The sequence below is a fragment of the Engystomops pustulosus genome, chromosome 10 (assembly GCF_040894005.1).
Source record: "Engystomops pustulosus chromosome 10, aEngPut4.maternal, whole genome shotgun sequence".
Taxonomy (NCBI): Eukaryota; Metazoa; Chordata; class Amphibia; order Anura; family Leptodactylidae; genus Engystomops; species Engystomops pustulosus.
The window spans coordinates 62,748,927-62,768,822 of NC_092420.1; the positions used below are offsets into that span (position 1 = coordinate 62,748,927).

General features: G+C 39.1%; 1 protein-coding gene across 1 annotated transcript in view; it reads left to right on the plus strand.

Annotated features, from left to right (window-relative positions):
- Positions 1-226: 226 nt before the first annotated feature.
- LOC140104026 (calcium-activated chloride channel regulator 1-like) overlaps positions 227-19,896 on the plus strand; it is a 30,645-nt gene continuing 10,975 nt past the window's right edge. Inside the window, exons 1-11 of the mRNA XM_072127357.1 lie at positions 227-431; positions 4,777-4,914; positions 5,063-5,213; positions 6,971-7,079; positions 9,661-9,838; positions 9,924-10,148; positions 11,986-12,210; positions 13,617-13,797; positions 13,984-14,090; positions 16,235-16,456; positions 17,906-18,176. Of these exons, the coding sequence (XP_071983458.1) occupies positions 273-431; positions 4,777-4,914; positions 5,063-5,213; positions 6,971-7,079; positions 9,661-9,838; positions 9,924-10,148; positions 11,986-12,210; positions 13,617-13,797; positions 13,984-14,090; positions 16,235-16,456; positions 17,906-18,176 (1,966 nt within the window). The 5' untranslated portion in view covers positions 227-272. The remainder of the gene's footprint in view (positions 432-4,776; positions 4,915-5,062; positions 5,214-6,970; positions 7,080-9,660; positions 9,839-9,923; positions 10,149-11,985; positions 12,211-13,616; positions 13,798-13,983; positions 14,091-16,234; positions 16,457-17,905; positions 18,177-19,896) is intronic.

Below are 19,896 nucleotides of genomic sequence, written 5' to 3' on the forward strand. Positions count from 1 at the left end.
GAACTCATTAGAATGTATATTAGAATCTATAGCCTCACTCTATGTCGTAACATTATTGTGTGCTATAATATACATTTATTGTCCCAGGAGGGAAATAAGAAATAAAGCAAATGACTCAACTCAGAGGATTGGGTAATGAAACAAATATTTCCCACTATTATATCATATTCAAAGTCCAGACAGATATGATAAGTAAATGGAGTATATAAACGCTGCACTGGAGGAAGCAATATTCATTTAGAGCATTTATACCATTGTCATAATATTCAAAAATGAGACCATTAAATATTTTTGCATTCGTTTTGGTTTTCCACATCTTTGCCAGAAGTGAAAGTTCCCTGGTTAAACTGAATAATGGTGGATATGAAGATATTGTTATCGCCATTAATCCCAATGTCACAGAAGATCTCAGGATCATAGAAAAGATCAAGGTAAGAATTGTAATCATTTTAAGGCTCAGTGTTTGGTAAATTTGATTTTTAATTTTGGTGTGTGAACATCGAATCTGAACATTGAATACTTATAGGATCGCTAGATTAGGGAACCTTCTTCATCGCGAACAGTAGGAGATATATATTTCAGTATTTATGCATCAGTGGCCAGAAATACATGTGTCCTACTATATACAGGTTTTTATAGAAGATATAAAATGCACAAACAGTGTTTCTAATAAACTTGTATTCCGTTTCTAACACTTTTGTTTATTAAGATTTCTCATTTATGTTCTTAAAACATTCACCATTTACATTTAGAGGCTAAAAATCTGTCCTGACCTTATCCTTCTGGTTCTACTGTATGGTGCAACCTCTCTATCAGTCTTTTCCTCTATCCACAAAACTCTCTGGTATCATATATCTGTCTATATCTGGCTCACAGTTTGTACATTGCTGGTTATATTTTCTGCTGCCTCTATTGTTCATGCTATCCCTGATATTTTTATGTACTTCTGGTTTTCGGATTTCTGGCTATTGTTCTGAGACTTTCCTTTTGTATCCGCGATATTGTGTCTTTTCTGTCATCTCTGCTGTGACCTAGACCTCTGACCCGACTCATTGTTTTTTCCATTTGTTTGTCTTGTTTTATGTTTGCACAGTGACCTGGAGAGGGATTGCCTTTGTGGTTGTCCCATATCGCTTAGGAGGCATGTAGGCTCACTGTCCTGTTTGTCTTCCTCGCGTTCCAGTCCGCATTACAGTCAGTATCATTTGAGGATTATAGAATCCATGTCAACTCCAGTTTGTGTCTAGCGTAGGAGGTATAAGATTTTCATGGCTGATGACTCTTCCTAAACAAACAGATAAGAAGAAAAAAAGTATTGAAGAATGTAGTAGCCTGAAAATTACTACTTCTAGCCAATTCACTCGAACCATCATTGCTTCAAAAGAGATTACTGTGGGAGACGGCTACATATAGATGTTATACTGAGGGAGGTGTCTGTATGTAGAAAAATTACTGGGGGGTTAGCAACTGTGTGTTGATGTATTACCATCAGGGAGCTGCTGTATGTAGGTGTATTACTGGAGGGGATTTTGCGCCTGGGGGCCCCCACCAATCTTAATCCAGCCATTATCCTAACCAAGGCCATACACCTGCTATAGCCTGTATACAGCATTTTTGTGAGTTGACTTATTTAACTTATTTAGAAAATTATTTTAAAATCAGAAAGAGTTGTAAGATCCTTCAATTAAACTGTAAGCCATCAAGAGGAGGTGGTAGCGTTTCTAAGGAACTGTGGCTGTAATCCTACATCTGGGTGAGGCTTTTTAATATGATCATGATCTTTGATCCTGGATACTTTATAAGTCCTTGGCTTTACCTTCCATGAACCTTGCCTTGCCCAATTTACAGACCAGTGGCTTGTCCATTTTTTTTGGCTATATCAGCTTTCCCCTTGGATAAATTTTGTTGTATTTACCTTTTAACAATGTTAATTGGTTTGATGTGCTTCTGGTCCTTGCTTGCCATAATAAACACCAAAATATGCAACAAAAAAGTAACACAATGCCTATGGCTATACTTCTTAATATTAAACCTAAATATATAAATATCATGGCAAGGAATGGGCCAAATGTAATAAAATATTATATTTATTTAATTCCATTTAAGATATTCCAAAAATAAAATACAAGTTACAATAGGACAGTATACAGCAAAAGAACAGAAATAATGTGTCTATTACATGATACGTAACAAGTTAATAATTATATAATATAGTATAGTATAATATAGTATAGTACTATTATATAGTATGGATAAAGATACATGATCATGCTCACAACATGATTACAGAGTAAATGGATGAAAACAAATCAATAATCAGTAATGTCGGCCCTGATCAAACAGTAATTCATATATACCAAGTGGACATGAAGTGCAAATATAAAGTGTCAAGTGCCAAATGCAAAAGGTCAATGCATATCCATATTGATCAACACAAACAGTTGCTTGTGGGATTTGTTCTGACAGTTTTGCACATTTGAACATTCTGCAAACTCACTTAACTCTTTGCCGCTGAAGCCAGAGTTAAGCTCTATTTTTAGCATATGACATTTGTCACTATAAATGGTTATAACATTGGGACGCTGTAACATAAGTTGATTTTGAGATTGTTTTCTTCTAACACATTGGGGCTCATTTACTAGGGGTCTGAACACCAGCCACACTTTCGTTGGGTTTCCCGACGATTTCCGTTTTGCGCCAAATTCCCTCGGGATTTTGGTGCACGCGATCGAATTGTGGCGCATCAGCACCGGCTTTCACGCGGCAGAAATTGGGGGGCATGACCGCCAGACAACCTGACAGATTTGGGAAAAACCGTGGAATTTAAAAAACAAATTGTGTCACAAGATCAAGCACTTACATGCACCAAGAAGAAGGTGAACTCCGGCGGACCTCGGCACAGCAGCGACGCCAGCTGGATATCGGGCGCATGACCTTAGTGAATCCCGGCAGACCCTAATCCTCGTTGGACAACATGCCCCGGGATCGCGACTGGACTGGGTCAGTAAATCTGCCCCATTGTGCAAGTTAGGCTAAGTACACACTACCGTTCAAACCACTGTTCATTCCCTCCGTTAAAAAAAGTAGCACAGTTTAACGTATCAATTAAAAATCCCATTGAGATCAATGTAAATGTTATGTTAGCCGTTATTGCAGGTATCCGTCAATCATGTGTTTTTGGATGGAAATAATTATGGTGGCTGCAGTAATTTTCCTCACTTTGAAAAAAATGCATGGATAACGAATACCTGCCCAATTGAACATAACGTATTGTCACGGGTGCTCCTGCGACCCTCCTCTCGGGCCGCAAGTGCATTTATGTGACTCTCTGTGCCCCCTCTGCTGTGCAACAGGCTCACTCACCTCCTAGGGTGCGCGTGTGCCGGCTTCTCGAGATATAAATGGCCAGCGTACAGCTAATTGGTGCTGGACACCTCACAATCTGATAATTAGCCAGCCTCTTCCCTCATGCCTGCCGGATCTTTGTGCCTCGTGCCTTACTGCAATGCGTATTCCTATGCTCTGTGATTGTTTTGTGAATTCCCGTTGTGACTCCGGTTCTGTTCCTGTTTACGCTTCTCCGATGCATGTGCTACCTGTCTCAAACTCTTGCCTGTCCCTGACCACTATTCTGCCTCACTACTCTATACCTCACCTTGGCTGCCACCGCGGACAACATAGTGCCTGTGGAGCAACTTGGTGAAGGAGAATTACATAAAATTAACATTGATGACAATGGAATTTTTAACTGATATGTTAACCTTCCTCTGCTCACCTTTTTTTAATGGAGGTAAGGAATGGAGATTTAAACGGTAGTGTGAACTTAGCCTTATTTGAAAAAATTGGGTGATATCTTTTGGGTTTAGTTATGCAAAAAAAAGCTGAAATTCAAAATGCAAACATTTTGAAAAATTCTTCCTTTTCAAGTTATTTTCTTCTTTCCATGCAGATAGTGGGTAGCTATGATGTGCATTGCTATTATGTCCATTTTCAGGAAGGGGTCAAATTGCAACCTCTGTCATAGGATTACTTATATTGCAACTCCATTACACTGCTTTTACTTTCTGTTGAACTGTTTCATGGGTATCCAGTGCTTTCACTGAAAGATTTCTGTAACAAAAATCCATTTCAATCAAAGGTTACCAACTGTCTCTACAAACATTTATGGTTTTTGATGGGTCTATAAAATAACAGTTGTCCACATGACTGGTTCATTCTCAGAACTGGTGGGAGCAGAGTTAAAGGGGTTGTCCACTTTCAGTGAATAATTGATAAGTTATACAATTTTCAAATATACTTTCTGTATCAATTCCTCATGGATTTCTAGATCTCTGCTTGCTGTCCTGCTATAGAAATCTTCAATGTTTACTTCCAGTTCATAGAAATCTGTCCATGGTCATGTGATGTCACACAGGTGCACGAGCTGTTATCACACAGCTCTGATTACTCTCTGTGATACTAACGTCCCGTGCACCGGTTTGTCCATCACAAGACCATGGACAGAAATCTATCCAGTGGAAGTAAATATAGAAGTTTTCTACAGCCTGACTGCAAACAGAGATCTTGAAAATCATGAGGAATGGATACAGATTGGAAAATTTATAACTATTAATTACACAAACAATATCAACCATTTGCTGAGAGTGAGCTACTCTAATGGAGTAGGATAGTCTGTTATCTACTCTAAACCAGGTAATTTCCAGTCCCTAGCCTCAAAAATTCACATTAATTAAGATAAAAAAAGTAATTGCAATTATTTTATGTATTTTTATAAAGGCTATGGTGAAAGAAGCTTCAGGTTTTCTATTCCATGCCACAGGCAAGAGGCTCTTCATACGGAATGCGAAAATTTTGGTTCCAAGATCCTGGTCTGCAAATAACTACATAAAACCCAAAATAGAGACATATAACACGGTATGGTAAAATGAAGTGACTTATTTAGACTTATTTACATGTCTAATGTAACTTGTATTTTGTTTACATATTTTAAATATATACAGTATATTCATTAAATATAAGTAGGTCTATAGAGGATAAAGTATTTCTGTGTTTATAATGTTAGGCAGATATTAGGATTGCTAATCCTGCCCTGAAGTATGGAAACGACCCCTATACACAACAGTATGGACGCTGTGGAGAACCAGGGCAATACATTCACCTCACTCCAGATTTCGTGACTGATGACATGTTCATCACAAAGTATGGCCCCCGAGGTAAGAAGAAATAATAGTTTGCTTGATTTTGTTACAAGTACTGTGCTGTACTCTTCTAATAATGACTCGTGTGCAAATAAAGAAATCATATGTGGTCCAAAAGTGATTACAGGCAGTCCCTTAGTTAAAGACACTCGACTTACAGATGACCCCTAGTTAAAGACGGACCCCTCTGCCAACTGTGACCTCTGGTGAAGCTCTCTGAATGCTTTTCTTTAGTCCCAGGCTGCAATGATCAGATGTAAAGTGTCTGTAATGAAGTTTTATAGATAATCCTTGGTTCCATTACAGCAAAAAATTTTAAAACTCTGATTGTCAATGGAGCAAAAAAAAAATTGTCTGGATCTACAATTATAAAATATACAGTTTTGACTTACATACAAATTCAACTTAAGAACAAACCTATGGACCATATCTTGTATGTAACCCAGGGACTGCCTGTATAGGGAAAGGTGCATAAAACACAGATAAAGAAAAATCCAGGTGAAGGAAAGGGGAAAGCTCCTGTTAAAGCAGTTTTGTCTCAACATGAGGACCTGTTTTTATAGGGAAGTTGGTCAACAAAAAGCTACTTGATTGCATTTACAAATTGGATTGAAAGAAGCACAAATAATGCACACATAAATGACATTGCTTTACCAATCACATAAATAAATACTATGCACATAAAATGTACGAATACAGCTTATATAGTACTAATATAGCACCATTAAACTTTGATCTAAATATACAAGTAACGGCAGCCCCCGATTTAAGGACACCCAACGTGCAAACAATCCTTATAGATGGACCTCAGAATGCTGGTAATTTAGCCCAAGGCTGTAGCCCAAGGATGCATTGTTCAACTGTATGATATCATAATCAAAGGTGTCTGCAATGAGGCTTAATTGTTAATTCTTTGTTTCCATGACAACCCGAAAATTTGAAAATGCAATCATCACAAAAAGAAGAAACATCTGCCTGGAGTTACACTTATAAAATATACCTGTTACAACCGACTAAACAAACCCAGGGACTGCATGTACTGCCATAATTCTTTCAATATAAATTCTAAACATAGGACACATCCCCATCTATGCTGTGCATGCTGCCAATCAACACCCCAAAAACAACCCAGAGCCAATTCAACACTCACTCAACCCTGATCCCTAAAAAAAAAATAAGGTCAAGTTGGGAAACAGCAACATAAATAACAGGTCATAGTATATAGAAACAAGAGTAAACTATCGGTGATCAAAACGATAAGAATCACTTGACTACCTTATATTTGGACTACAAGATAAAAAAAGCCAAACCTGTGTGTATAAATGGTACAAATGATGCACCCTGATTTAAGAGATATAAAAAAATTATAAAATGTATACATTTACAGGCAGTCCCCGGGTTACATACAAGATAGGGTCTGTAGGTTTGTTCTTAAGTTGAATTTGTATGTAAGTCATAACTGTATATTTTATTTATCATTGTAATCCCAGCCAGAACTTTTTTGGTCTCTGTGACAATTGGATTTTAAAAATGTTGGGTTGTCATAAGAATCAGGATTAATAATAAAGCTTCATTACAGACACATTTGATAACTGTTATAGCTGATTATTGTAGCCTAGGACTAAAGTACAATAAATTACCAATATCCAGGGGTCCGTTTGTAACTATGGGTCATATGTAAGTCGAGTGTTCTTAAGTAGGGGACCGCCTGTATATTATATAATGCTATTACAAAAATAATGTATATTTAATTATATTTTTTTTTCTTTCAGGACGAGTGTTTGTTCATGAATGGGCTCATTTACGATGGGGCGTTTATGATGAATACAGCTTGGATATACCTTACTACATTTCACAGAGCGGTACTGTAGAGGCTACGAGGTGAGTCATTAAAATGAATAATTACATTAGGTGGCTTAACCAACCAAAGGACAAATGTAAGGATTATTTTTAAAAGCTATTCCTAAATTGACATATTGATATGATATTGTTGATAATATTATACATTCCAAGTAGAATATACACAAAGCTTTGGATTTGTTTGCATAAATGTTATGATAATACTCTATAGAGTTTAGCGTTATTTCTCTGAATTATATTTTAATATAAAAAAATATATATATACACAAAACTTAATCCATAGTACTTTACATTTAGCACTCCAAATATACAGTGAAATCAGGGTGTCTTTATTCCATTTAGCGACGTTTCGGTTGCACAGCACCTTTTTCAAGCATAATGTGAGTAGCCAGATAACAAACAAATTTTAGGCCAATCTCATCTCTCATTGGTTAGAGATCAGGATGTGTAATGAAGAAAATTACATATCAAAATAAATATAGTGATATTAGAATCATAGTGGATTACATATATTAAACATCTCATTGTGCAATTTTCTCAAAATCCCCTCTTTGTTTCATTCATAAAAATCAAATTCAATAATGCTTACGGACCGCCACCTGTACTTGCACGCTGGGCTTGTATAATCAGACTGGAAGTGTTAGCTGTAACACCTCTTTCGTTCTGTGCTGACTCATTATACAGAATAGAGTTGCAGTGTGACTCTGGTCCGGGCTGTCAGCTTCCATAGCGCATGCACTTTGCAGGTAGGCAGCCATATTGAAAAAGGGCACCACTGCCCGACTTTAAGGACCATCACTGTAACAGGTAAGGTACGGGTATATTGTACCTATGTCTTTATGGCTCAGAGGTGCCTGGTGCATCTGTATTGGGTCAAAAAAACAGACGCCCTCCGTCCCACTGAGGTCAGGGAATCGTATCGGGTCGCTCATATAGAACTGTCACCCTACAGAACCTCAAGAACCTCATCCATATGTACAAAACTAGCTAAAAATGTTTTATTAAAAATGCAAAAGTCTATATGTAGATAGATAGATAGATAGATAGGTAGATATGCAACATTTTATTTGACCACCCTTCAAAATAGTGTCAGCTCTTCTACACATTTTGAGGGAGCTCGGCAGGTAGGGTTGGATATTTATCATAGATCTTCTGCTCTGGGGATACTGACTCTGAGGGACAATATCATCACTTCTAGGACTTTTAGTCCAACATTACCATCAGCACAGACCTAGGAGAAACCAGTGGGTACCAGGTACACGCATTGACTACACTGAGATGCGATGTTGTCTTTATGGAAGAAATGTGACCAAAAGTCTGTCATTTCGACATGGAAAGCAACTGCATCAAACCAAGGGAATGGGATGCAAAGAAATTACCGTAGATGGCTTTAATTAGTCAAAATTTGAAATTTTGGCTCTAAAAAAGGGAGTTTGGGCAGTGTTATGTCTCACAGGCAAAAAATGGGCACATCAAATTTTGATTTGCTTGTTTATATTTTGTCCACCTAGCATTTTTTAGTTTCAACAAAATTATATTGTTTGGAAAGTAGTCAGTGGTGGATAACATATATGAAACCATATACTACGAAAATAGCATTTTCTGATTAAGTTTAAGTGTCCAGTAGCCATGGTGAAGATACATGAAATGTGTAGCTGCTATATATGGACTACAGATATATTATGTAATGTTTTAACATAATGAAGAACTAAACAGTACAAATTGCTGGATTTTTAAAAATCGTTGAAGCATGTAATAGGATTTGCTCTCTCTTTAGTGGTCTGACCACCCTACTTTGCCACGGTGTGGTGAGACACAGTGGGGCTCATTTACTTAATCGGTCCATTCGCGATCCCGCGGTGCGTTGTCCGACGTTGATTCAGAGCTTGCTGGAATTCACTAAGGTTGTGCGCCCAATATCCACTAGGTGTCGCTGCTGCGCTGAAGTCCGCCGGAGTTCACCTTCTTTGTCCCGGTGTATGTGAGTGCTATTCTTGCGACACAATTTTGTAAAAAAATTCAGCAGTTTTTCCGTATCGGTCGGGTTTTCCAACGGACACCCCCCCCCGATTTCTGTCACGTGAAAGCCGGCGCCGATGCGCCACAATCCGATTGCGTGCACCAAAATCCCGGGGTAATTCGTCGCAAATCGGAAATATTCGGGAAACCCAAAAATGTGCAATTCGGACCCTTAGTAAATGAGCCCCAGTGTGCTCACCGCTCCATGAACATGCACACATGACCTACATGACATCCATATAGACAGGGGCATAACTTCATGGGTAGCAGCCATAGCAGCTGAGGTGCTATTGGGCCCACAGTGTCAGGGAGCCCTAGCATCTGTTGTATTGGGTGTGTATGTGTGTGTATATATACTGTATATGTGTATAAACTGTATGTAGGTGGTGGAAGTATACAAAAATATATATTTTGTGAGGGGGAAGGGGGTCCCGTTCAGAAGTCTGCTATGGGGCCTTGTCTCTCCTCGTTACACCACTACATAAAGGGTTGTGTGCATGAGGCCTTATGCCATTGTAAGATTTGATGAAGGGCATCAGCTGCAGGTATCAAACATATTTAACATTATAAATGTAATTTCCAGGTGCTCTGCTGAAATTTTTGGTGAATACAGAATTCAGAAATGTCAAGGAACTTCATGTATTGTGTCCAATTGTATTATTGACCCTACAACCAATCTGTATGAAAAAGGCTGTGTTTTTGTGCCTGACCAATGGACGCCTGCCACAACATCCTTAATGTACATGCAGGCTCTGCCCCCTGTAAGTATCAGTCTGACATTTCTCTCACACTGTTGTTTAGTGACTATTCTTTTGGAAGAAATTAACTCTGTGATTACTCTTGTAGGTCACCAAGTTCTGTGATGCAAGTAACCACAACACCGAAGCTCCAAACCTGCAAAATGAAATGTGCAACTATCGTAGTACCTGGGATGTGATCCAGAGCTCTGCTGATATCCAGTCCACTCCTCCAAACCCGGCACTCACTATTCCTGACCCCATCATTACACTGTTACAGATTTCAGAGCGAGTGGTGACTTTAGTGCTGGATGTCTCTGGAAGCATGGGGACTGTAAGTGATAACCGCTAAATTTCACGTATTAATGATGTTTCCAGAGTATATTCAGTGAAAAATATTTAAAGAATCTCGCTCTCTAAGCTCTCTTAGAGAAATAATTCAAATTTAGTTAAAAATAGCCCTACTATAGGAAACCCATATATATATATATATATATATATATATACACACACACAGTCTGTTATTTTGAAATATTTTAATAACTACGGCCTCTTGTAGGTCATGCTTGATGTGGTCTTATGACATGATGGTCATGTAATGTCACACAGGTGAACGACTCATTATATCATACAGAGTAATCAGAGCCGAGCACCTGTGTGACATCACATGACCAGGGACTGGTTAATATCCACAGGAAGTAATGAATTTCCATATAAAATGACAAAAGCACGAATGTAGGACTCTTCGAAGGAATTAATACAGAAAGTGGGAAATTTAATAACTTTTCATTATCAAAACAATGACATTCCTTACCATAGGGAAACTACTTTTCAATGTATATTTCCCATGGCTGCAGCAGCTGCATCCTGTTTTTGCCCAATCCATGGATGAGGCTGTTGCCAAAATAAACTTTAATCCATCTTTATCAAAATTATTTTCATGGGCTACTGGGGGCATGTAGTAGCCTAAAGGTGCTCTGGGGGGGGCGAAGGCCACCGCACGCCTCCAGTAGATGCTTCATACCTGCCTCCCCATGTCTCTTCATAGTCTTACTGAGCATCTTTGGCAGTAAGGTAGCTCTGCACAAGTGCAGTAGCTTCTGTTTCAATTCCACAGAAGCTCCTGATTAAAGTTTATATTGGCAGCAGCTGCATCCTTGAATTGTAGATCCATCCAGATGGTAGATTTCCTTTACAGGTGTTGTCTAGTCTTAAAAAATTAAAAAAAACTCTGTGGGGGAACACTGTAAAAACCAAACAAAAAATGTATCCTTACCTCCTGCAACATTCCCCCTGCCCAGCACCACTGCCCGTCAGTCAGGAGCATAACTAGGAGAGGCTGAGCCCCATAGCAGACTTCTGAATGGGGTCCCCTGTGCCGGGCAGTCCTCTTATCCCAGGGGTGTTGAGGGCACATTTCTGTTCAAGTGACTACAGACCACATGGGGGAAGAAGAAGGCAGGAAGTTACAGATGAGAGACTCCTCAACATTTCTTATCTTAGTTCCCAAATCAGCTGTGTACTGTAAAAAGATATTACTGTTCTATACATATTATAATGTACAATGTGGAGCATAATATGTATATAATTGTGGACATCTTCCATTCTTTAGTGTGTTAGGTTGCATGCCGGGGCCCTGTGACACTGCGGGCCCCATAGCAACTTCCATAGCTGCTACCACTTTAGTTACGCCCCTGCTGTCAGTGCCATGCTGCTTTTTTTGTTTACAGAGGCAGGCAAACCCATCTGTCCATGCCACCCGCCTCATACGGCATTACATTCAATGCTGTTTCAGGTGAGCGGAAGTAGACTGATTATATAAAAGTGTTTTGCAGGTACCTGCTCTTTGCTTGGCAACATAAACAATGGGGGTTATTTATTACAGGCTGGCACTCATGTGGCCCTGTCTGGTATAGAAATAAATGCACCGTCCGGCTGCACTCCCCTTTCATGCTCCTCCATGCCCCACTGGCGTGAAGGTGGTGGATTGGGAAAAATAATCACAAGTGCTATCAATAACCTAGCGTTTGTGATTATTTCAGATTATTTCTGATGAATATCCCCCAAGCTGTATAAATGCCTCAGATTTATATCTTTTTTCTATGATACACTTTATCTAGTATATCAGAAGTTGTTGTTGGATTTAATTTTTTATTTCCTTTATTTTTCAGTCTAATCGTATTGGACGTTTGTACCAGGCAGCCGAGGTTTTCCTCATGCAAGTCATTGAGATTGAGTCTTATGTTGGAATAGTGACATTTTCAAGCTCTGCATCTACAAAATCCCAGTTACTCCAAATAAATGGTGACGCACAACGGGAGCAACTGAAGCGACTTTTGCCAACAGTAGCAAGTGGAGGAACAAATATATGTTCTGGGATCATTGCCGGCATTCAGGTATCAGACAACTTTCTTTATTTGAAAGGGTTTTCTTACTCAAACAGAAGCTGGGGACTCTATGGCACATGGTTTCTAAAAACATTCTGAAGTTGACATAAAATATAATTAAATATTATTTATTTTTATCTAAATAATGGAAATGCCTTCTTCACCACATAATATGCAATCTAGAAAATGTATAAAAATTGTGTATTAGCTATGATATAATTATCTTTCATAGCCATTAACCTTTTTGTGTAAGCAAGGCACTGATAGTTTTTACTGTTAAACATTATTACATAAATAGGAACTTTAACCCTTTTCACCAATAACAACACTTTGCATATTTTGCATATAGATGACAATATCCAAATTTTGTTGGAATATTCTCACTAGCCCCCTCCATCCAATCATGTGTTGCATTTCATGACGTGTGGGACTTTAACTTGGTAGGATAGTTTTATTGATTCTGTGGTGTAGCTAGGGTTTCAGCAGGGGGGGGAAGGGTGAATGGGGGGGGACACACATCAGAGTCGGTCCGTGGCCGCACTTTCATCAGATTTTCTGACGTTTTCGGGGTTTTCATGGCAGGTACATGGCACATGACCATCAGTATACAGGTATGCCCCACACGTGCCCCAGCAGTATACAGGTATCCCCCATGTGCCCAGGAGTATATAGTAGCTCCCAAACATTCCAGTATATAAAAAAATAAATAACAGCCAAAATTATGATTTTTGTGCATCTATCCAAACAAAGAACACCATAAAAAGTGATCAAAAGGTCACATTTATATTTGCATGATACCAATAAAAAGCACAATTTGTCACGCAAAATATAAGCCATAAAAAAGCTCAATCAACAAAGTAATATAAATGTTATGCTGTTTAGTACACAGCAATGCAAAATCAAGGGCTTTTTCTCTCCAAATGAGTTTTTATTTTGTAAAACAACTCAAACATAAAAAGCTATATAAATCGGATATCACCGTAACTGTACTGACCCATAGAACATAAGCCTGTAGAATGCATAGGCATTTGATAGCCTGTAAAATGTGACAATACAGATCTGCTCTGAATGGCGCCTCCTTCCCATCTATGCCCGGCCGTGCGCCCATACAGAAGTTACCAACACATATGGGGCATCCTGATACCAAGGAGAAATTGGGTATCAAACATTGTGGAGTTTTTCGTCATTTAATACTTTGTGACTGTTTATATTTTGGCCAAAATTAAGATATTGTCTAAAAAAATTACAGCTTGTAAATGACACATCCATTTTGTTTTAACCCTTGATTGTGACCTTTTCTGCACAGGGCATCTGCAACTAGGATGTATATAGCCGTACGGCAGTAGTGAAGGGGTTAAAACAGTCTGGAGGGTGATCATATAATATTTCTATCCATATATCATATTACTGCACAGGTAAATAAGGGCAAGTCTGGCTCATCTGATGGGACTGAAGTCTTGTTACTGTCAGATGGAGAAGACAATTACGATACCAATCTTTGTGTCCCACAAATTCTGGCAAGTGGTGCAATAATCCATGTCATATTCCTTGGAGCTGCTGAAGAACCAAAACTTAAAGAGATTGCAAAACTTACCGGTGAGTGCAAGTTTCCTTATCACACATGTATTACACTGTATTATAGAGGCAGCATCAATGGTAGCGGTAGGTACGTGTCGATGTACAGGCATTTAGCTCTAATATGTGCCCAGAATCTAATGCTGATAATGTAAATGGAATTATTGAGTTAATTGGTAGTGAGTAAAAAAACTTTATTTCTTCCAGGTGGAAAGACAGTTTTATCCACAGACAGAGTGGATGCACAAGGTCTAATAGATGCCTTCAGTTCAATATCAGCCAGTGACGGAGACATTACTAAGCTGTCTATACAGGTGAATGGTTCATGTTGATTCTATTTTTTTTACATGAAATTGTGCAGATATTATGGCACTTATGTTTGTCTCCACATATCATCTCTAAGGGGCACATGTATCATAGTTTTAGCTAGGCAAATTGGCAAATTTTAGCGACTTTTGCCGCTTTTGCGCCATTTTTGCGACTTTTAACTCTGTTCTTTTTTTCAATTACGCCTTGTCTGCACCTTTGTGCAGTGTGCCTCTTGTATCATTGTTTTCCAGATGTTCAGCGCGACTTTTGCCGTTTTTGGGCGCAATTCTGCACCTGGTCCAAGGCAGGTGCAAAGGAAGTTTTTTTTTTCATGGACCCGATTTTAACATGTAAATTGGAATTATTTCACATGCTTTAACTGTTTAACATTTTGCACAGTAACCTCTTTTGTCAAATTTTTTAAATTTTTGAATTTTATTTTATTGGTTACTTCTAAGGGTGAGGTCACACGTAGCTGTTTAATTGCATTTTTAATGCTTTTTGAAACTAATTACAACAGTGATTTGCCATATTTCATTACTGTTAACATTTGCGTTTACAAAACGCAATATAAACGCCACGTTAACTCATGTGTCAACATTGCGTTTACTATGCGTTTTGTACATTCAAATATTAACAGTAATGTAATTAGGAAAATCAACTCTCCTCAGCTGTTGTAATAGGGTTTAAACTGCATTAAAAATGCAACATGTTAAAACCCCAAATTAATAGTAGTGTTCACTCCTGTATATACCCCCCTCACATGGCTTGTGTCCATGTGGATTTGAGAAATTTGCAACGAAAAGTCTCAAAAAGAAGCCAAAATTTGCGCCTTCCAGGATAGGAAAAACTGAAAATATATCACAAGTAAAAAGACAAGATCATACATAAGGCGCAAAAACTAGCTGCCAGAAAGCGTGTTGTTAGGTACTATAGAAGAGCAGATAGGAGCGTCTGACATGATACTCCCCCCTGCAGCCACTAACTATGACTCTTCTCAGGTAAAATACTGTATGACTCTTCTCTGCTCATTTTCTTTAGAGAATAATTTTATTCATAGATAACAAGTGATATTTCACATAAAAGAGGGAATTCAGAAAGGACATTTTATACCAAAATGCACATTTTGGGGCACATTTACTTACCCGGCCCATTCGCGATCCAGCGGCGCGTTCTCTGCACAGGATTCGGGTCCGGCTGGGATTTAAGATGGTAGTTCCTCCGCCGTCCACCAGGTGGCGCTGCAGCGCCGAAAATAATCTTAACGCCCCGGAATGCACCATCCCATAGAAGGTGAAGGTGAGCGCTCCCCAAGCGACACATTTTCGGTTTTTAAATGCGGCGGTTTTTCCGAATACGTCGGGTTTTCGTTCGGCCACGCCCCCCCGATTTCTGTCGCGCGCATGCCGGCCCCGATGCGCCACAATCCGATCGCGTGCGCCAAAAACCCGGGGCAATTCATGTACAAGCGGCGCAAATCGGAAATATTCGGGTAACACGTCGGGAAAACGCGAATCGGGCCCTTAGTAAATGACCCCCTTTGTTTTAAAGTTAGGTATGCTTTAAATGAAATCTACCATTTGATTTCATGCATAATGAAGCAAACATACCTTGAGAATGCTGTAGCTACAATGATGCATGAACATATCTTGTTTAATGCTTGATCTTGCGTGGTTTTGCTGAAAAAACAATTATAACATTCAGGACCTTGGAAAATCTGGATTGCATGCGGCTTGCAGTTTATAAACATATTACACGAAGCCATCTGCACTGTCCAGACAGAACTAATCAACCTGAGCTGGATCACTTATACACAGCAGCTGCGGAATGGCATTACTTCTGCCTGTCAGACACAACACAGCAATGACATCATCCTCTGGTGCAGTTCATAACTAATGTGAGAGGTAAAGCGCCGAGGCCAGGCACAGAAGCGACAAAGCTTCATTATCGTAATTTTATTATTGTTTTTTCAACAAAAGCACTCAGCTCAAGGATTAAACAAGAAATGATTCTGCATCAGTGTAGCTACAGCATTCTCGAAGTATGTTTGTTTCATACTGCATCAAAACAAATGGTAGATTTCTTTAAACTATGTGTTAGATGCAAAAAATATTAGAAGTCACATACATAAAATATTTCTATTTTACAGCTGGAGAGCACTGCATCGAGTCTTCCACCATCTCAGTGTTTGACTGGCACAGTTTACATTGACAGCACCGTGGGGAATGAAACATTCTTTCTAGTCACTTGGCAAACTGCAGTACCGAGTATTAATTTGCAAAATCCAAAGGGGATCGTGTATACTTCAGCACAATTCATCACTGACAACACTGCTAAATCATCAAGGCTTGCTATCCCAGGAACCGCAGAGGTAACATTTTCTTATTGTGAAAAATAAACTAAAACATTCATAGAACGTACCTCCATGTTTTTTTACTGAATTAAAACTAATTAGGTATCCAATTATCTCATTTTCAATTTCAAAACAAAACAAGGGTTCTCAGTGTCCGAACAGTGTTCAAAGTGAGCGCTGCATCTAATGCTAGCACTGACAAAGGGGGGTATATAGGAAAGATTGTGCACCTATAACATAACTCAGGCTGACATAGACATCAGCAGTGGTAAATGCAGGAAAATAAATGTCAAAATCAAGAATTATTAACCCCTTAACGACGCGCCATGCTCTCCATAGCCGGTGAGCGTTTGCTGCATATTGTGTTAACCCTGCGATTTCCACGAGCAAAGCTGCCGGTGGCATTAAAAATCTCCCACGTTGCTCCCCGTGATGTCATCGGTAAGCGGTGATCTGTTGCTATGACAGCCTTGGTTCATACAAATACCCGAGGCTGCCTCGTCATAAACCATATATTACAATGTGCGATTTATAAAAATATAATAACGGTTATTCCCGGTGGTTAACCTCATAATTAAAAATAGTGCCCCAAATTTGAAAATGCCGCTTTTTGGCCTTTTTAAAAAATCTAAAAAAAATCAATAAAAAGTGATCAAAAGGTTGTAAAGTCCTCAAAATGGTTGCATTGAAAACATCATCAAAAATCACAAAAAATTACACCAAAAACAGCTCTGTACACCGAAGTATGAAAAAGTTATTAGCGCCTGAACATGGCAAAATGAAGAATTTTCTTTAGTGCAGTAGGTTTTAATTTTTGTAAATGTATGAAAACATTATAAAACCTATATAAATGTGTTATCTCCGTGATAATACTGACTCAAAAAATAAAGTAGACGTGTCATTTGGGGCGCACAGTGAAAGCTGAAAAATCCGAGCCCACAAGAAAACGGCGCAAATGCATTTTTCACCAGTTTCACTTCATTTGGAATTTTTTTCCCGCTTTCCAGTACACAACATGGAATATTAAATACCATCACTATGAAGTGCAATTTGTTGTGTATATAACCAACCCTCACACAGCTCTTTACATGGAAAAATAAAAAAGTTATGGATTTTTAAAGTGGGGAGTGAAAAATGAAAACGCAAAAACGATAAAGGGCCTGGTCTTTAAGGGATTAATAATAAGATCATGTCCGGATGTAAAAATATCATAGTCACTTGAGGCTAGAGCTGTGCAGTGGATCTCTGTATCAGAAAAGTTCATCTCATCTTGTATGAAATGGTCAGTATATGGTTTAGTATGAAATGAATCAGCACAAAATTCTGGACCGATCAAATTGAATAAAACACAATGTTTAAAACCAATTAGTGGCTTTTTTCCAGATCACCTGACTGCACCTCCCCCTAGCAAAATGTACCTTACTGAATGTAATAGTGACGGAGATTAACAATATTCATTTTTTTCAGAGAGGACCCTGGACTTACAGTATTTGCAATTCACGCACTTCAGTTGAAGCTTTAGGTTTAGTTGTGAACTCTAAGGCTTCAGATGCAAATATTTCCCCAATTACCGTAAATGGCCACATGAACCAAGATGCAAACCAATATCCGAACCCCATGGTTATCTATGCCACAGTAAGTCAAGGACTGACGCCGATCACTGGAGCAACAGTCACTGCAATAATCGAACCTGTCACTGGACCAATAGTGACCCTAGAACTTCTGGACAATGGAGCAGGTATGTTTACCCATGCTATAGTAATAGTGCAGCTTTTTCATTGTTATGTTTACAGAGCACATACAGAGCTTGGGCTGTTAAAATTTGCTTTGCCTGAGTTGAAGGTATGCATAAAATAAATGCATCCTGATAGTACTTTAGTATTTCCATATAATGATAATTTCCATATAATATAATTGATAATTGCATTGGTTGTGAGCAAAGGACTATAAATCATATAAATCACGTGAATTAGGCTATTTGTAGATTTAAAAAAAAAACAGGCACTAACAGAAAGTTTTGCCTTCTAAGGCACCTTCAGGTCAAATAGGGTTGCCAGCAGTGTAATAATCACCCTTGGCCCAACAGCTCTGCTATCTGGTGCATAGCCAAAAACAAAAAATTACAAATTAGTACAAACTTGTGGAAAGGTGGATTTATTTCTTTTGTTCAGTAATTATGATGTAAAACTAAGCCACAACCAGTTACACTTTACAAAATTTCTGCACTTCCAAAAATATTGAATATGAATAAAAAAAACTTTACTGAATGAAAAAGAATAAAAACAATGAAACCAAAAATTTTGTCTTGGAACATTTTGGGAGCATTTATAATATGTGTAAATCATGAGGCACCCATCAATCTGAAATTGGATGATGTATAAGCTATCCAATATTATCCAAGCACAGTACATGATACATGAACCGCACACATATACATAGTGGGAATGTTCTAACATTAATATTAAAGATGAATTAAGATTAGAGATGAGCGAGCACTAAAATGCTCAGGTACTCGTTATTCGAGACAAACTTTTCCCGATGCTCGAGTGCTCGTCTCGAATAACGAGCCCCATTGAAGTCAATGGGAGACTCGAGCATTTTTCAAGGGGACCAAGGCACTGCACAGGGAAGCTTGGCCAAACACCTGGGAACCTCAGAAAAGGATGGAAACAGCTCGGAAATGGACAGGAAACAGCAGGGGCAGCATGCATGGATGCCTCTGAGGCTGCTTAATCGCACCATTATGCCAAAATTATGGGCAACAGCATGGCCATGACAGAGTGACCGAATGAGGCTAGATAGCATCTAAAACATCCAATAATTGACCCTGACACTATAGGGGACGGCATGCAGAGGCAATGGCAGCAGTGGCAGGCTAGAGAGTGGCATGGCGACATACCCTAAATGGACTCAGGTTTCACCAAAGGAGGTGAAATGATTTCCTATGTGAACAAAAGGTTGACGGTATATTTAGTCGATAACACAGCATGGTGGCGACAAAGTGACCAAGTTCCATAACGTATCTGGTGAAACACCCGAAAAATGAGCCAGACACAGCTCTTTTGATAAGGGGACGACATGTGGAGGCAGCCATGGAGACAACTTCCATGATTATCAGCGACAGTATGGGGCATTCATATTGCGCTGCTATGATTGCAACTTCAGGTCTCCAGCATGGCGGCGACAGATGGGCCGAGTTCCATTATGTATCTGGTGAAACACCTGAAAATTCTGCCTGACACAGCTCGTTTGATAAGGGGATGATGTGCTGCATATCCTCTCGTGCTCCAGCGTCTGGGGTATAGAGAGTTGAAATGAGACATTCGTGGACGCTGTGGAGGATCGTGGAGGCAAAATGGACAGAAAACAGCAGGGGCAGTATGCATGGATGCCTCTGAGGCTGCCTAATCTTGGGATGGAGCTGGCGGTCCACTGCCAGGCGAGATTTCACCTGTCCA